Here is an 18,042-nt window from a genome sequence, read left to right as displayed (position 1 = left end):
GTAGTCAGACAACCCGTTCTCCCCAGGTAAATGGGCATATACAAGTGTTTGCAAAGTTCTCAAAAACAGTGGCCTTTTCAAAGAGTAGAGGGGACTGTCATATTTTGGGGGAGGGCGGACCTTCATTTCATGATATAGTTCCATACTATTTGGCTTATTTACAGTGAGCTTGTACTATAACCTGTAATTGTTAAAAGTGGTTAAAGCTATTAAAAACGGATAGGGACAAAAAATGTGTGTAGCAGACCTTCACATACAGGCGTGTGGAGTATATGGTCTCTCATTATGACTCGCTGTTCAGTGCTCACCAAGAAGTGAGTGAAGGCCGGGTGAGGTGGCCAGGGAGGCAGTCCAGGAGGGTGACAGAGGAAGGAGCTGGGGCTGCCGCTCCAGAGACCTGGATTCTCACACAAGAGGCTTGTTGCCGATGCTGTGACTTCTGGTGGACAGAATCAGAGACTACTAGGAGGTGAAGGAACTCTGCAGACCAGCAAGTCCAGAGGTGGACAACTTTTTGCAGAAGGGCAAATTTAGGAAGAGCAACCTTTTGTCAAAGAGCAAAGTCAAATTTAAACTTTGGCAACAATGTTTGTTTGTTTGTTTATTTTGATAGGGCATTCCAAATTAAAATGGGTGGAGCAAATTATCTAGAAATGAAAAAGGCATATTATTATAGCTCAACACATTTTGAGAAAAAATGTTTATGAAAGTGTTGATGTTGGCTTTCAATCTTTACATTCATTTCTATACTTATCTGAGAAGCTTTCTAATCTTTTATTCCTTATGTCTGCATAAGGCTTTGGTTCATATAAGTGCATTCCTGTTTATATTTTCATTTCATCCTTGGAACTCTCTCTCTTTTTATCATCTGAGACCCCTAACTCATACGTGATAAGTGACCTTGGCAAATATTTCCCTCCCTTCATCATTTTCCTCGTCCAGCTGACTAGCTACGTGGCTAGGGACTACTGTACGTGCTGGTCATCATTAAGAGCACTACTTGCAGTAATAATTATCGCTGTCCTTTACAGAGCCTGCCACATACGGGCAGTGTGCCTGAAAAATAACAGGTGCATGGTACCCATAGGTTCTGGACCAACTGCAAAACAGACCCGAGTCAGAGAGGACTGCCCCTTCAGCTGAGTATGCTCCGGGACTGCCACTGCAATGACACTTAGCACCTCTTATCCCCAAGTTTAGATGGGAGAGAAAAAGCAAACATTCATGCTGAGATACTCTGCCTCATGGGGTCTGCAGTATCTTCAAAACGATCTCCCTCCTGAGAGTAAAGACATTATGATAAAGAAGCATCATCCCTAATTCAGGCTTATCTTGATTCTGTGATGAGTTCTTTTTGAACCGATCACTCTCAGGTTCTTATCATAATGGCAAGGGTCAGGAGTAGAGAGGATACTCTCTGAGCTATGAGTTAAAATGTCTAAATAATAAAACAAATCAAATCACAATCTTTGTATCCTTGTTTGCTTATTATCCAAGGCATTTTGGCAAAACCAACCTACTGTTTGTTCAGCTATGGTAGAACAAATTCTAACAGAACAAATTCAAACAAAAAATGATCAAGCAAGCCCATTTGATGTATTAATATCTTTTGAATACGTGAGACTTGAAAGGATAAAAAAATGTACAAGTTCAAAATGCCAAATGGCACCCATTTTTGGAAATCAATTATTATAGGAACTACTGGTGAATGGTTCTTTACGAAGCTGTATTCATTCCCATAATCTTCTGCTACACGTGCTTTTCTAATTAATTAAAGCGTACTGCCAATGCAACTGAAGCATGTAACAACTTTTTATCCTCTATTGATTGTTCCTGAGTCAAACTCTACTTTCTAGAATGAATATGTGAAGGTCTTTCCAAAATAGTCCCATCCATCACCAAGCATACAGAATACCATGTCCTAAAGCTCCCTTGAAAATAAACTTGTTTCCTCCATTTCCCCTACCTCATCAAAGCCATCAACAGCTCATGCCTGGACTACTGGATCAGCAACCTAACAGTCAGTCCAATGAACTCATGCTCCCACAACAAATAGAATGGTCTCTGAAACATGCAAAGCTGATAATGCCACTCCCTTCCTTAAACCTTCCAATGGCTTCCACTCACCTTATCATGCCCTGGGAAGTCCTGTCTGATCAGCTTCTGCTAACTAACTGCCCCACTTAAGACTCTCCAGCCACAAAACAGAAACTGGCCAGGACCCTTCCTCTTCCAGGTCCTAGCTCATGTTGTTCCAATAATTCCCAGCCAAGCCCCCACCTACTTCCCATGCAGCCTTCCAGCCCAGCAAACACCTATTCATCTTTTCAGTAGGAGTCCTCTGTGACTGAGGCTAGGTCAAGTCTCCCTATCTTATCACTCTAGAAGTCTACTTCAAGCACTTATCACAGCTGTAATTAAATGGTGTTGTGTGTATGATGTATTTGTTTAGAATATGTTCCCTCATTGCTATCTTAAGATCCTTAAAAGCAGGGATAACTTGTTCTTCATTCATCCCCACGGCCTAGCAGAGTAGTGTTCAGTTAACATTTGTGAGCCAATAAATGCTCTTCTTGTCATGTGACCTTCTTCTAGAACAGACGTTGGCAAACTTTTCAGTTCGGGTCAGAGGATAAATATTTTAAGCCTTATGAACCACATCTGGAAAAGGCCAGAAAGTAAACTATCTTGGGCTTTCTGGGACACGTGATGTCTGCAGCAACTACTCAGTTCTGCCCCTGGAGCTTGAAAGTGGGCACAGAAAGTATGTAAACAAATAGATGTGCATGTATTCCAATAAAACCTGACTTACAAACACAGGTGGCAGCTGAACTGGCCTAAGGGCTGTAGTAGGCTAATTCCTTTTCTAGAACTTCTATTCTAACATGAAGATCTTCACTCCTTCCCCGCTTTCTCCCTTCTTGAAGAATAGCTTCATTTTACTTGAATGTAATTATAAAAAAAAAAAAAAAAAAGCCACCAACCTCTTCCAGATGTTTGGTCTTCTGCAGAATCTGCTTGTTCAAGGAAATGACTTTCCGATGATGTAGCTGGGAGGTTCCTAATTTTTCTGGACTTTCTTCTGCTGACAACTCAGACTGCTGTGGGAAACACGGAGGGCAAGCCCAAAGATTTAGTTAGCCCATCTCAGTTTACGTGAGACGGATCCATCCCTGCTCACCCTGGGAAGAGCACTACGAGCAGCCTGTCAAAACCAAGCCAGGGCAGGGTCCCATGCAAAACCCCGGTCCAGAGAAGACTGACACAATGATCAGGTTCCTCACCAACAGAGTCTGCATTCCTGGCAGAGGAGCAGTGTGTGCAGAAGCACAGGAATACATAACTGTGGTTATGTTGGTATCATGTAGGTCATATAGGCAACAGGGCACCATCAAAAGGTTTTAAATAGAGGAATAACACAGTCATATCAATATCTTCATGAGACTACAATGGAGTTATCAAGAATGGCAAACTGATTCACTTTCACTTTCACTGAAGTATTATAAGTATATGGTCAAAAAGTTTAACTGTTTGCAAGTATTTATAATGAAAAGCCACAGCCTATCAACTTATTTCTCTCCATCCTATGGATCCACTCCCTTTCTATTCTTTTGGTATTCACAGAGGATAAATTTGAAAGGGATGAAAGTTGGTGAGGGGCCAGCAGGAGATTCCTAAAATTGTATGTGAGGAGGGAAGGGAGAAAAAGGTTGTGTAGGAAGTAGAGACCTGTCAGGACTCGAAGTGGGTAAGGGAGAGATTTCTGGGTGAATGCAGCAACGGCACTGAGAAACCACACAGAGGAGGAGGCAGCTGGGTAGAGACACTGAATACAACCAGCAGCCTCACCCTAGTGAGAAGCCTTAGGACAAACGAATTAAAAGGTTGATCCTGTTGCAACAGGAGTCCTTCCCATACTTCGTAGATAATCATAAAAAGCTTAGATAAGCTTTATTAAACAAATGCCCATTTCAACCACATTTCCTTCTTTACTGGAAGTATCCCAGTTCCAAACTAGGCAGTGACTTTAAGCCCGAGTGCAACACAACTACTTGGGTATTTGATTTTCTCTGCATGTTTTCGCAGTGATCATAAGCTTGAAAGTCTGGAAGATTTGCCCACAGGGAAAAGAGAGGGGGAAGTGAGGAGGAGGAGAAATTGGACGGAACAGTCACCATTTATTTTGGTTAAGGACTTCCCTGAATAATTCAGCAGCACTACTAACAGATGATGAGTTTTTGCCGCTTAACGGTTCCGGAGGTGGGGAACAACCAGCAGGATATGGCTGCGTAAAACAGTAAGGAATATCCATCACTTTCCATCTCGTGGGCTGGTGGGCCATAAAAGAAACAGAAAAACTAAGCACTCATATCTAGCCTTGAAACCAGGGATTTTAAAAAAATGTCAACTAACATACTCTAGCTTATCTGGATCTCTGGGAATTAGAGTTAACTTTAAAATAAAAAAAAAATTTTTTTTTAATTTACTTTTGAGAGAGAGAGAAAGAGAAGGAGAGTGGGGGAGGGGGAGAGAGAGAGGGAGACACAGAATCTGAAGCAGGCTCCACACTCTGGGCTGTTAGCACAGAGCCCGATGTGGGGCTCGAACCCATGGACCATAAGAGCATGACCTGGGCCAAACTTGGAGGCTTAAGGATGCTTAAACCACCCAGGCGCCCCTAGAGTTAACTTTTGCAAATACAACTAATTTGGTCACATCAAGAGATTCGCAACCTATAGTCTAGAGATGGGGAACTGTTTCTGAAAATTATCTGAGTATAAAAACTGGGGGAGGAGGAAGGACGACTCCCTCTCAATTTTTAAATCATTTGTCAGAAACAGATTTATTATGAACCAATTATATCTCCTCTACACTGATGAACAATGTTATTTATTTGCCCACTTTTGTTTGCTATATATATTTAATAGCTTTTTTTTTTCATAGTTAATTTTCAGATTTGGGTTTTACCATCCAACTTAGATTCCTTGACACTGATTTCCAGCATGTCTCTGGCATATCCTGAGAGCTTTTAACTCTACTAGAATTACATAAGCCTTCTAGCTAATGATTTATTGACAATTGAAACAGAATGGATTCCCTGTTCCCTGGAACTACCCCAGAGGTATGTCCCCATGTTTGATATCAGGATTATCTGGAGTATCCTGACCTCCTCCAGTGGCCTATGCAGGCAGGCTCCAGGGGATCAGTGTCTCACTTATCCCCCAGACTTCTTCCAGTCTGCAGGGGCGAGCACATACTCATTCAGGGCTGTTCTGGACCTTGGCATGGCTTGGATGGTGTTTCCAACTTTTAGCAAGTTTTCCTGCTGATGAACTGCTTTTATGGCTAAGGTCCTCAGGTAATGAAAAGTGTACCTCCAACCTGGCTTCTTTACCCTCTTACCTGTGTACCTGCATACGTACAGCTTTGTTTTAAAATCAAGACCTTTGACTTCACTTCAGAGAAGGCTTCTTGCAGGAAAACCAGTGGCTACCTCGATATCTGGAAAGATATCTAGGCCGGTTTATTATCTCTTTCTCTATTTTACAATCTTTCTACCTAGATTTATTTTACTATTTTATTTCATTTGAGAGAGAGAAAGAGAGAGAGAGAGGCAGAGGGAGAGGGGGAAGGGAGAGGGAGAGGGGGAAGGGGAGAGGGAGAGGGGGAAGGGGAGAGGGAGAGGGAGAGGGAGAGGGAGAGGGGGAAGGAGAGAGAGAGAGGGAGAGAGGGAGAGAGGGAGAGAGGGAGAGAGGGAGAGAGGGAGGGAGGGAGAGAGAGGGAGAGAGAGGGAGAGAGAGGGAGAGAGAGGGAGAGAGAGGGAGAGAGAGGGAGAGAGAGGGAGAGAGAGGGAGAGAGAGGGAGAGAGAGGGAGAGAGAGGGAGAGAGAGGGAGGGAGAGAGAGAGAGAGAGAGAGAGAATCTTAAGCAGTCTCCATGCTCAGCATAGCTTGACCCCACGACCCTGGGATCATGACCTGAGCTGAAATCAAGAGTTGCACACTCAACTGACTGAGCCACCCAAGTGCCCCTTTCTATCTAGATTTAAATTTTTAGCCACATGGTCTGACTCTCCCAGGGGTCGTCAAGGTCAATGTCTTTTTCACAATAATACTAAAATGTCATCTTGTTCATTCTCATTCTCATGATTATACTGTGAAGTTTCTCAGATGTTACATGTCATGTAGTATCATTGCTTTGATGTTAATATGTAATGCATTTATTACTATTATTTGTAAATGCATTAATATGTGAGCTATTGAGACGTCGGTAGTTTTTAAGAGTTCTTAAAGTGTCCTGAAACTGAAAATTTTGAGAACCACTACTTTAATCTAAGGGGCCTGGCCCACTTGGGAATCCTGTATTGGTCCCAATCACTGATTGGGGCCACCTTATTAGCAATGAGCTCCAATCAGTGGAGTGGGCCCACCTATAACTTATATAACCTAGAGAGAGGAAAGTTCCTTCTGATTCCACTAGGTGCAGCCCCTTAAATTTGAATCTTCAAAGCATTAATGTACATTAATATCAGGATATTATATGCCAATTCCATATCTGACATTTCTCCATCCCAATTAAAATGGGTAATATATGCACATGAACAGGCTCAGAGCACATATGAATTGTGGGTTCCTCCGTTTGCCTTTGAGTCTAGTGATGGTGTTATGCAAAGTGCTTTGTTTAATGGGAAGTTATTTTTGTGCAGATATAATCATTTATTCTTAAGCTGAATTAAAGAGTCTTAACCTAGTCAATGGAAAGCCTATTTTTTAAACATATTTTTTATTAAGCAATCTAGAGACTGATAAAGGCAGAAGCAGTTCTTTAGAGCATTATGGCCCATGTGGCATTCTGGTCACTAAGAGTCACAGTGAGAAGGAAATTGAAGATGACGATGTTGGATCTGGAAGGATGAGACAAAGTTGGACGGATGGAGAGGAAACTTTATAGTAAATCTTTCACAGAAAAAATTAAATCCTTGGGGCATCTTAACTGATTTCTACTTGAAAAGTGCAATATCTCTCAAAGAATGCCAATCATCTACAAATATTCCATTTGTGTTTACACTGGAGGGAGGACTAAAGAACCAATCTAATTTTGTTCAACAATTTCAGATTAAGAACGTGCTTTTAAAACCACAGTGTGGATTAAGATGACTTCTAGTACAGATGCAATGTTTTCTAATAAATGATAGATATTCATAACTTCCACTCTTAGGGGAACCAGATTTAAATGTCATTCAATAATATTAGTCTGGTTCAAAATAGTAAATTCCTAAGAGAAACAAAAAGTGATTACTTTAGCTAAAACTATATACTTTTATAATGAAAGAGACCCCAAAGGTTATCTACATACAAACCTTCTTCCTAAAATAGAAATCTCTCCTATGTTACCTCCTTCCCCTACTAAAATATGGCCACAAAGCTGTCAGCAATAAAGATCCCTATCTCATGATATAGTTCTCTATACTGAAGAGATGGGCTTCAGTTTCTGGCACGTTGATGAACCCTTCTACTGAGGACAAGTAAACAGATAATATAAAATACTTAATTTTTTAATCTTTTAAAAAAGCTATGAGCTAGCAAGAATGTAAGAAACCTGTCAAGCCAAAAGTTAGTGAAAGTGGAACTCTAGGAAGGTATGTATACCCACTGCAGTTGGCTTTTTTCTTGAAAGTATTTGTCAACACCAGGTGAACTCAAACTTTGATTTTTACACTTCAATAATTGCTTTGCATAAACCTTGAAATAGGTGAAAGAAGAAAGAAAAGTCTGCAGCCAGATTTTTGTGATAGATTGGCCCTTATGCAGTGTGTGTCTAAATCCACACACTACCTGTATGGTCCAAAAAACCCTCAAGTCAAGACTATGTTTGTTTGTTTGTTTGTTTTAATTTTTTTAATGTTTTATTTATTTTTGAGGCAGAAAGCGACAGAGCATGAGCAGGGGAGGGGCAGAGAGAGAGAGGGAGACACAGAATCCAAAGCAGGCTCCAGGCTCTGAGCTGTCAGCACAGAGCCCGATGCGGGGCTTGAACTCACAAACTGTGAGATCATGACCTGAGCCGAAGTCGGACGCTTAACCGACTCAGCCACCCAGGCGCCCCAAGACTATGTATACAATGGACTTGGGCTGGGGTGTCTCCGGGTACTTGCCAGTACGAAAAGGCAAATCTCCTCTGAAAGAACAGAGATTCAACTCTAGGCTTCAAAGAATTTCTGTAGGTAAATTTGCAAGGAATATGAACTCACAATCAAAATTTGAAAGCACGTACAAAACACAAGCAAAAATCCAGCAGAAAACAGAATCAGATCTGCAGAGACACAAACACATACATGTCCATTCTTCCCTGAAGCAACAGAGATTAAGTGTAATCACTCTTTCACATAGTAGTTAGATTTACTGACAAGGAAGTCTCCATCGCTCTTTCCTCTCCCCTTCCTGTAATGGTGTGTCAATACCCTTCCCCATCTTGGCTTCTGTCCTCTAGACATTCTCCAGCTTACAAGTGACCTTTTCACTGGAGTCTGAGCGCTGCAGATGGGATGGGACTATTCGCTCATCCCCCTCTGCTTCTATTAATGAGACTAGATATGTAGATTCTTTTCAGTATTTCTGACTCCCACTAATGAAATTGCATGAATTTCAAAGACCCATATTCATGTAACACTGCTGAGTCTAACGCACAGTTCTGGGTTGCAGGGCAGGCAGTATCTGCCTGGAATGCACTTAGTATTTAGTATGCATGAGCAGAATCCTATACCTCCCACTTTTATCCCCATGAACTACTGTCAGGTCGCCTGATCCTGAATTGGTATGACTGATTTTGCTGAAATTCAATCAAAGTTCACATTTATCCTCTTTAAAAAATGAATTTGTTTTGGCTCATCATTTCAACCTAAGGTAGTTTTGAATGTTGATTCTATTCTCCAGAGTGCTAGCCATCTCTTCTTTTCTAGCTTTAAATAATGTTCAAATCTGACAAAACAAATTCTATGCTTTATCCAAATTGATACAGATCCTGAGACTGTGGGCTGCACTGTGCAGCTTGAGACCATCCTACCAGGTCAACAATTCATTAGCTGATACAATTTTTTTCTTCTTTAGTTGCTGTTAGTTACTATCTATTGCTTTAAGTCATGCAGATTTCAGGAGACTGTGGAACACTTTAGAAATCCCATATATTTAACATTATTCTTTCCGGATTCACAGGATTCCTTAATCTCCAGATTCTGATTACCGTTCTAAATCTCTCCATCCCAACTTCCTTTGCTTAGCTGACGTAACCTTCACTCAGACCCTGTTATGTATGAGGCACAGTGGTAGGCACTGGGGACATGGAAAAAGACATAGACCTTACCCCTGGACCTTCACAGTCCACAGTCAGGTAAAGCCTTATCCACAAATAAAGGAGTTATCCTCCACATACTCCTCAAGTCTAAATTGTGCCACAGAGGAAGAGAGAGTTTTGAAAGCTCTTCTTGTTCCTTCTTCTCCCTCCCTTTCATTTTTTCTTCCACAAACGTTCATGAAAACCCTATTACGTTAGGCACTGGGGATATTCAATGAGCCCAGCCATCACTTACAACAGACATCCTAGTCCTGGGAGGCAGGTAGAGACAAGCAACACAGGGCACTGTCAGCAGCGCTAGGAAGGAAACTACAAGGAACTGATCCACGCAACATCTCAGAAGAGTCTGTCTTAGGAGGGAAAGTCACCCTGAATGGCCCCTGGGCGAGTCTCGGCAGAATCTTGTCAGAGTCACTTGTCAGCCTCAATTGAGCATTTATTATGTGTTAGGCAACTGAGATACAGGGATCAAAGATGAAATCTTGCCCCTCCAGAAGTTTACAGATGTAGGATGTGATTTGTCGAACACTCGTGACCTTGTGTGAAGAAATGGAGTCCAGAAGGAAGGGGTATAAAAATCCACCCCTAGAAAAAAACTCTTTTTTCTGTCTGTGGTCACAGCAGGAGCTTCCCAAGAGGGCAGGCAACTCTTTCCTTATACCATACTTGTTCCCTAACTCTACATGCCAGTGCTGCTAGAAGATGGTAAAAAATGCTGTTCTGTGGCGGGGCCAGATGACGGGATTAGAAACATTTGAATCTACACTTACCAGAAACCACGGTAGTTCTAGCTCAGGCCTGACTCTTCAACAAGTAGTCAGGGTCGCCTGGTTGCTAAGGTCCCCATGACCTGCTAATCTTGACAAGGCCCCTGGGGTGTGCTATCTTTCCTCAGTCCCCAGCCCCCTTAGTCTATTCTTTTCCATTTTGTCTCAACTGGGTATAGTTTTAAGAAGTCACTCATTCTGTCTATTTATTACCAGGAAAAAAAAGTTCAGTATCAACTATACCAACAACCAATTTGCTTCGAGCGTGTACTGATGTTTCAAATGGCAACACAAACCAAGCAACAACTGGCATCCACTTGAGATCACCAGGCTATATTCTTCTGCAATTTCTCTCTTTATGGGTTGACTGCTAACTAGGAGCTTCTCAAGGCAGCGTCCACATCTTCTCATAACTCTGTCCTTGCCCCCATACCTGACACTGCCTGGGACACAGTACGTGCACAACAGGTGTTTGCTGCAAGAAGAGATCATCCCATGTAGGGGCTCAATTCTCTCAGTTCTCGGCAGAAAAGAAATCAAGCTGAAGACTTAAAATATCCCCCAAATGATACCACTTTTCTTTGTAAATGTTTTAAAAAACTAAGTGGAATAGCACTAACTGAAGATATAAAACCAGCGTAGAGAAATAACAACATGAAGGCAGCTACCTCAACAAGGCAGATGACATATTAACAATGGGTTCTTCTGGGTCAATCCTATCCAATTTAGTTAGACAAATTCTCTGTGGTCCTACCGGGAGCGAAGGCTTAGGAGGCGCCGGCCACTACGTGTGCCCAGCATCCTCTGGTTCATAACAGTTCCTGTGGGGATTCACAATCACCATTCTTCTTCATTCCAGACGGCTGCCAATCAAGGCCAGAACCATGTCGAACAGAGGTCATCCTTAGGACTTTACACACAGAAGTGCGGTGGGTGTGAGAAGACTGACAGTCTGTGGTGAAGCCACCAGGTGACAATGCAGAAAGAGACAGAGTGAAACAAAGGCAGAAAGATGAGACAAGGCTGTTTGAGTCTCTAGGAGCCCTGCATTCATGGACCTCCCAGTTATGACAGCTGATAAATGCTCCCTTTTGTTTATACCATTCTGGACACAGTTCCTATCACTTGCAAACAAAAGGCTCCCACACAGCATACTGTCCAGGTGAGTGAGTGGCAGAACTTAAGAGACAAGTTTTCTTTGCTTGTTGCATCACAAGTGGCATAAAAATTATCATGGTAGGCAAAACTCAAATGGGAAGAAATAGAAAATTTGAACAGACCCACAACTAGTGAAGAAATTGAATCAGTTATCAAAAATCTCCCAACAAATAAGAGTCCTGGGCCAGATGGCTTCCCAGGAGAATTCTACCAGACATTTAAAGCAGAGTTAATATCTATTCTTCTCAAGCTGTTCCAAAAAATAGAAATGGAAGGAAAACTACTGGACTCATTCTATGAAGCCAGCGTCACCTTGATTCCTAAACCAGACAGAGACCCCACAAAAAAGGAGAACTATAGGCCAATATCCCTGATGAACATGGATGCAAAAATTCTCAACAAGATACTAGCAAATCAAATTCAACAGCATATAAAAAGAATTATTCACCATGATCAAGTGGGATTCATTCCTTGGCTGCAGGGCTGGTTCAATATTTGCAAATCAATCAACGTGGTACATAAGAACCATATGATCCTGTCAATGGATGCAGAAAAAGCATTTGACAAAATACAACATCCTTTCTTAATAAAAAAAAAAACCTTAAGAAAGTCAGGATAGAAGGAACATACATAAACATCATAAAAGCCATATATGAAAAGCCCACAGCTAATATCATCCTCAATGGGGAAAAACTGAGAGTTTCCCCCCTAAGGTCAGGAACACGACAGGGATGTCCACTCTCACTGCTGTGGTTTAACATAGTGTTGGAAGTCCTAGCATCAGCAGACAACAAAATGAAATAAAAGGCATCAAAATTGGCAAAGAAGAAGTCAAACTTTCACTTCTTGCAGATGACATGATCCTTTACATGGAAAACCCAAAAGACTCCACCAAAAGACTGCTAGAACTGATACATGAATTCAGCAAAGTCTCAGGGTACAAAATCAATGTGCAGAAATAGGTTGCATTTTTATACACCAATAATGAAAGAACAGAAAGAGAAATAAAGAAACTGATCCCATTTACAATTACACCAAGAACCATAAAATACCTAGGAATAAACCTAACCAAAGATGTAAAAGATCTATATGCTGAAAACTATAGAAAGCTTATGAAGGAAATTGAAGAAGACACAAAGAAAAGGAAAAACATTCCAAGCTCATGGATTGGAAGAATAAACATTATTAAAATGTCAATACTACCCAAAGCAATCTACACATTCACTGCAATCCCAATCAAAATTGCACTGGCATTCTTCTCAAAGCTAGAACAAACAATCCTCAAATTTGTATGGAACCACAAAAGACCCTGAAGAGCCAAAGTAAAATTGAAGAAGAAAACCAAAGCAGGAAGCATGACAATCCCAGACTTTAGCCTCTACAAAGCTGTAATCATCAAGACAGTATGGTATTGGCACAAAAACAGACGCATAGACCAATGGAATAGAACAGAGAACCTAAGACTGGACCCACAACATATGGCCAACTAATCTTTGACAGAGCAGGAAAGAACATCCAATGGAAAAAAGTCTCCTTAGCAAATGGTGCTGGGATAACTGGACTACAACATGCAGAAGAATGAAACTAGACCACTTTCTTACACCATACACAAAAATAAACTCAAAATGGATGACAGACCTAAATGTGAGACAGGAAACCATCAAAAACCTAGAAGAGAAAGCAGGAAAAAAACCTCTCTGACCTCAGCCGCAGCAATTTCTTACTCAACACGTCTCCAAAGGCAAGGGAATTAAAAGCAAAAATGAACTATTGGGACGTCATCAAGATAAAAAGCTTCTGCACTGCAAAAGAAACAATCAACAAAACTAAAAGGCAACTGATGGAATGGGAAAAAATATTTGCAAATGACATATCAGATAAAGGGCTAGTATCCAAAAAACTTACCAAACTCAACGCCCGAAAAAAAATAATCCAGTGAAGAAATGGGCAGAAGACACAAATAGACACTTTTCCAAAGAAGACATCCCCAAATGGCCAACAGATACATGAAAAGAGGCTCAACGTCACTCATCAGGGCAATACAAATCAAAGCCACCCTGAGATACCACCTCACACTGGTCAGAGTGGCTAAAATGAACAAATCAGGAAACAACAGATGCTGGTGAGGATGTGGAGAAATGGGAACCCTCTTGCACTGTTGGTGGGAATGCAAACCGGTGCAGCCACTCTGGAAAACAGTGTGGAGGTTCCTCAAAAAATTAAAATAGAGCCACCCTATGACCCAGTAACAGCACTACTAGGAATTTATCCAAGGGATATAGGAGTGCTGATTCATAGGGGCATACGTACCCCAATGTTTATAGCAGCACTTTCAACAATAGCCAAATTATGGAAAGAGCCTAAATGTCCATCAGCTGGTGAATGGATAAAGAAGATGTGGTTTATATATTCAATGGAATACTACTTGGCAATGAGAAAGAATGAAATCCTGCCATTTGCAGCAACGTGGATAGAACTGGAAGGTATTATGCTGAGTGAGATAAGTCAGTCAGAGAAGGACAGATATCGTATGTCTTCAAATCATATGTGGATCTTGAGAAACTGAACAGAAGACCATGGGGGAAGGGAAGGGGAAAAAATAGTTACAAACAAACAGAGAGGGAGGGAGGCAAACCACAAGAGACTCCTAAATACAGAGAACAAACTAAGGGCAGATGAAGGGGTGGGGGAGAGGGGAAAATGGGTGATGGGCATTGAGGAGGGCACTTTTTGGGATGAGTACTGGGTGTTGTATGTCGGCCAATTTGACAATAAATTCTATTTATAAAAAATACATAGCTCAATGTACCAGTAAAAAAATAATAATAAAAAAAAAAATAAACCAATGAGCACAAGCCTCCAAAAAAAAATTAAAATTAAAAAAAAAACTGTTTATAAAAATTATCACGGTAGAAAGGGACAAAATCTAATCAAATGTGATTGTCTGCATTCTCTAGAGACTTTCTTTCCTTTCTGTTTTTATACGTGCATCCCTGACCATACTCTGGCCATTACCTCTTTTTGGCCGCACCCAGCTCTAATTACCTGAGCTCCCCACAAGTGCTCCTGAAAGATATCATTTCAAGACAGTCTAGGCTTTGGATTAAGTGCAAGATAGAGAATGGTCCTCATAATCAACAGGTCAGAAGCAATGGTGCCAGAATTTCTTTTTTTTTTTAAAGTTTATTTATTTATTTTTGAGAGGGAGACAGAGAAAACGAGCAGGGGAGGGGCAGAGAGAGAGAGAGAAAGAGAGAGAGAGAGAGAGAATATCCCAAGCAGGCTCTGTGCTGACAGTGATGTGGGGCTCAAACTCACAAACCGTGAGATCATGACCTGAGTCAAAACCAATAGTCGGACGCTTAACCGACTGAGCCACCCAGGTGTCCTGGTGTCAGAACTTCTTAATTGTTGGAAAGGAAAATTTCCAAAACCTATTAAGGAAAAACAAATCCTTCCACAAATAAGTCCTTCGGTGGTCCAAAATTCATCGAGAAGTTGACAGTCTTCTGGCTAGGATGTTATTTTCCAATGACATGAAAAACAATGCACACATACACACCATTTTCATTTTACCTATTTCTGTGGCTAGTTCCCAACATGATCTGGCCTCTTCTCTCTACTTAGCTCAAGGTAGGCAGTTGGATGAGGAAAGATGCTAAAGAGGCTGTCATTGCAAAGCCTGGAAGGCAGACACTAAGGATGATGGCAAAGGAGGCCTTCCCCGCTTTCCCGTATGAACACGTCACCTTGCCAAGGAGACAGGTTTCAAAGTCAGATGGTCCTGTATGCAAATCTGGAACTTACCAGCTGCAAGATACTGGACAAGTTACTTAAGACCTCTGATCTTTAGTATCTTCATCTGCAAAATGGATATATCACATGTTTATGTATTGAGCACCAACACTGCCAGGCTCTTGGCAAGGCCCCAAAGTTACAGAGAGAGTAAAAGGTGGTCCACATACACATAAACAGGTAGTTTCGGCTGCATGTGAGTGAGTGTAATGATGAAGGAAGGCAGACGATTACAGGCAAGAAGGCTGCATACTGCTGCGAATTAAATGAGATAATGGTATGCAAGGTACCTGGCACACTCAGGAAAGATTCTTCTGATTCCCCAAGACAGATCTGTGCATCTAGATTTATAAAATGTGCTAAGATTCTGGCTCAGGGAGATGCTGACCAAGGAATGATTTAGCTGGCTGTCAAGTATTAAAGTGGTTGAAACGGTATATAGGTTGGTAGGTATGTGGCATTAGGGAGAGTCCCTTCCCACCCTTTCAGGGACCAGGCACCTCCCCTGGCCCAGCCTTGCCTGGCTCAGCTTCCTTCCCTTTCTTCTGGCTCAGGTTAGTGGGGGACAGTGGAATGGGAGTGGTTTTTGGATAGTCAGGCTTCTTAGTTGCCTGCAAATCACAGTCACAGACTCTCCTTCCTTATAAAAGTGAATGCTAAGATGCAGGGAACAGATTAGACATCCGCACCAAAAAGAACACTGGTGTCTCATCTAGCACCTTCTGAGAAGAGTGTTACCCTTTGGATAAAGAGGGGGATGGTGCTCCTTGGCCAAGAGCCTATGTGAACTCATGAATTATATATCTGGGAGCTTTTTTACATTCCTCTTCCCTGCCGCTCTACAGGAACCATATTAAATCGAGTTACATACCTCAGGGAATTGCTTTGAAACACATGGGTTATTTATCACGTTACACTGTTATAAGAATTTGTGAACCTTACAAAGAGAAGCCTGCACATGTGTTTTACTACATTTTTATATCCCAATGCCTGTCAACTTTCCAACTTGTCCCAGGCAGGCTGTTCGACTCATCCCCTGGTCACAAAATCATTTTCACTCTTCCTTCCTCCCCAAACTATCTTGTCCCCTTTCCTCACTAAGCAAAAATCCATCCTGTTCACAGCCTAATTTGGGTTTCTTTCAAGTACCTCTTGATGGCTTCCCTTTTGGGCATCCCTCAACCCTGTCTCTACTTCCGAGGGGTTCATTACTGAAACCCTGAAGGGAAGGGAAGGCTATGGATTTTAGATAAATTGCCAGTGCCTGGTGTCAGCCCAATTTATGGCAGTAAGATTACAGTGAAGAACAAACATACTGCGGTGGACAACCTGACAGCAGCCCCATGGTGTCTGCCTCCTGGTGTTCAGGCCTTTGTGTCATCTCCTCCCTTGAGTGGGGGTGGGACCTGTGACTTGCTTCTAACCAAGAGAACACAGCAAAGGTGATGGGATGTATGTGAGTGCATATAGATAGCTATGCTACATAAAGCTGTACTGTTTATCCCATGAGGAGCTGCTGCCCCTCGCTGGCTTTGATGAAACAAGGGGCAATGTTGGGGAAGACCACGTGGCAAGGAATGGAGGGAAGTCTCCAGCTGACAGCCAGCACGAGCTGTGGACCTCAGCCAACAGGTGGCAAGAAACTGAATGTTGCCAACAACCACATGAGCTGAGAAGCAGATCCTGCCCCAGTTGAGCTTTGGATGAGACAGCAGCCCTGGGAAGCACCTTCACTGCAATCTTGTGAGAGTCTGAAACAAAGAACCCTGCTAAGCTGTGCCCAACTGCTAGCCCACAGTGACTGTGAGATAATGAATGTGTGTTGTTTTAAGCTACAACCTTTGTAGTAATACTGCTATGCTGGGATAGATAACTGAATATACACACAGAGGAAGAGAAAAGCAGCCTCTGGCATCTGTGAGCCCAGCTGGCACTCTCAGCAAAGCCTGATTTGTGGGAGCCGGCCTGTGCATACTAGGTCTTCGTGTTAAACATACACAATTCCAAAGAGTGTCAACATCACACAAGGTCTTACAGATACAGGTAAAAACACGACCACTCTGTAATCACACCTGAGCATGGACAAAACCTGATCACTGTTCAAACCACAAACATGACCAAACATCCCCCTATACCAGCTAACAGGAGAATACAGCTTTAACCTTGATTCGTTCCCACCTTTCTAGAATTTTTTTCATCCCTCCCATCTTACTGATACAATTTATTTAGACACTCCTTTATAGAACTGCCCTTCCTTAAAACATCCAACACAGAGCAAAGTCCTACTTTCTTGGTCCTTCCTCAAATCAGCTAAAGTGAGCCCGAATTCCATAGTAAGTTTTTCCTAATGCCTCCTTACTGAGATGCCATTTGGTTCCCCACTGGTGAGCAGTCTCCCTCACTACCACCAGCAATAAACCTAACTGTTCAGTGACAGTTGTGTTCCTGGTGGTCTCTGGTGGGGGGATATTGACAAAACAAGAGCAAACAAATAAAGCAAACAACATCTACAACAAAGTCTTTCTATGAAAGTTGCATTAAAAACCCATGCAAAGAAGCACTGACTTGGGGGGGTGGGGGAAACAGGAGAATCCCACCCCCAGACATTCTAAGCCATTGTATTGGCTGTCCTGCTCAGAAGACCCCTCACTTGGTGGGAGGTGGCCACCTGCTGTGTTTACAGTAGGTCATAACTCCCAGTTTCAGGAGACATCCCTTCCCCAACTACATCATCTGTGCACAATCACTTGAGAATATTGCACGGCGGGTCAGAGCAGAACTAATTTGTCGTCAAGGCTCCTGAGACAGGGAAAGCAAAGCTGGATGCTTCAACAGACATCAACGGTTTAGGGGGATAGACGGAGTACGGCTGGGGAAGGAAGGATGTGAAACAGTGCCCTGTAAATCTGATTTTACCGATACTACATCTCCGCCAGACCAGAATCAGTTATGTGCAAAATGATTAATCACTG

General features: G+C 42.2%; 1 protein-coding gene across 1 annotated transcript in view; it reads right to left on the bottom strand.

Annotated features, from left to right (window-relative positions):
• Nucleotides 1-18,042, bottom strand: part of CCDC93 (coiled-coil domain containing 93) — a 97,198-nt gene that overhangs the window by 36,351 nt on the left and 42,805 nt on the right. Inside the window, exon 12 of the mRNA XM_042994280.1 lies at nt 2,985-3,101. Within this exon, the coding sequence (XP_042850214.1) occupies nt 2,985-3,101 (117 nt within the window). The remainder of the gene's footprint in view (nt 1-2,984; nt 3,102-18,042) is intronic.

The sequence above is a fragment of the Panthera tigris genome, chromosome C1, assembly GCF_018350195.1.
Source record: "Panthera tigris isolate Pti1 chromosome C1, P.tigris_Pti1_mat1.1, whole genome shotgun sequence".
NCBI lineage: Eukaryota > Metazoa > Chordata > Mammalia > Carnivora > Felidae > Panthera > Panthera tigris.
The sequence above is the reverse complement of the archived record's forward strand: the minus strand, read 5'-3'. Positions and strand labels throughout refer to the sequence as shown.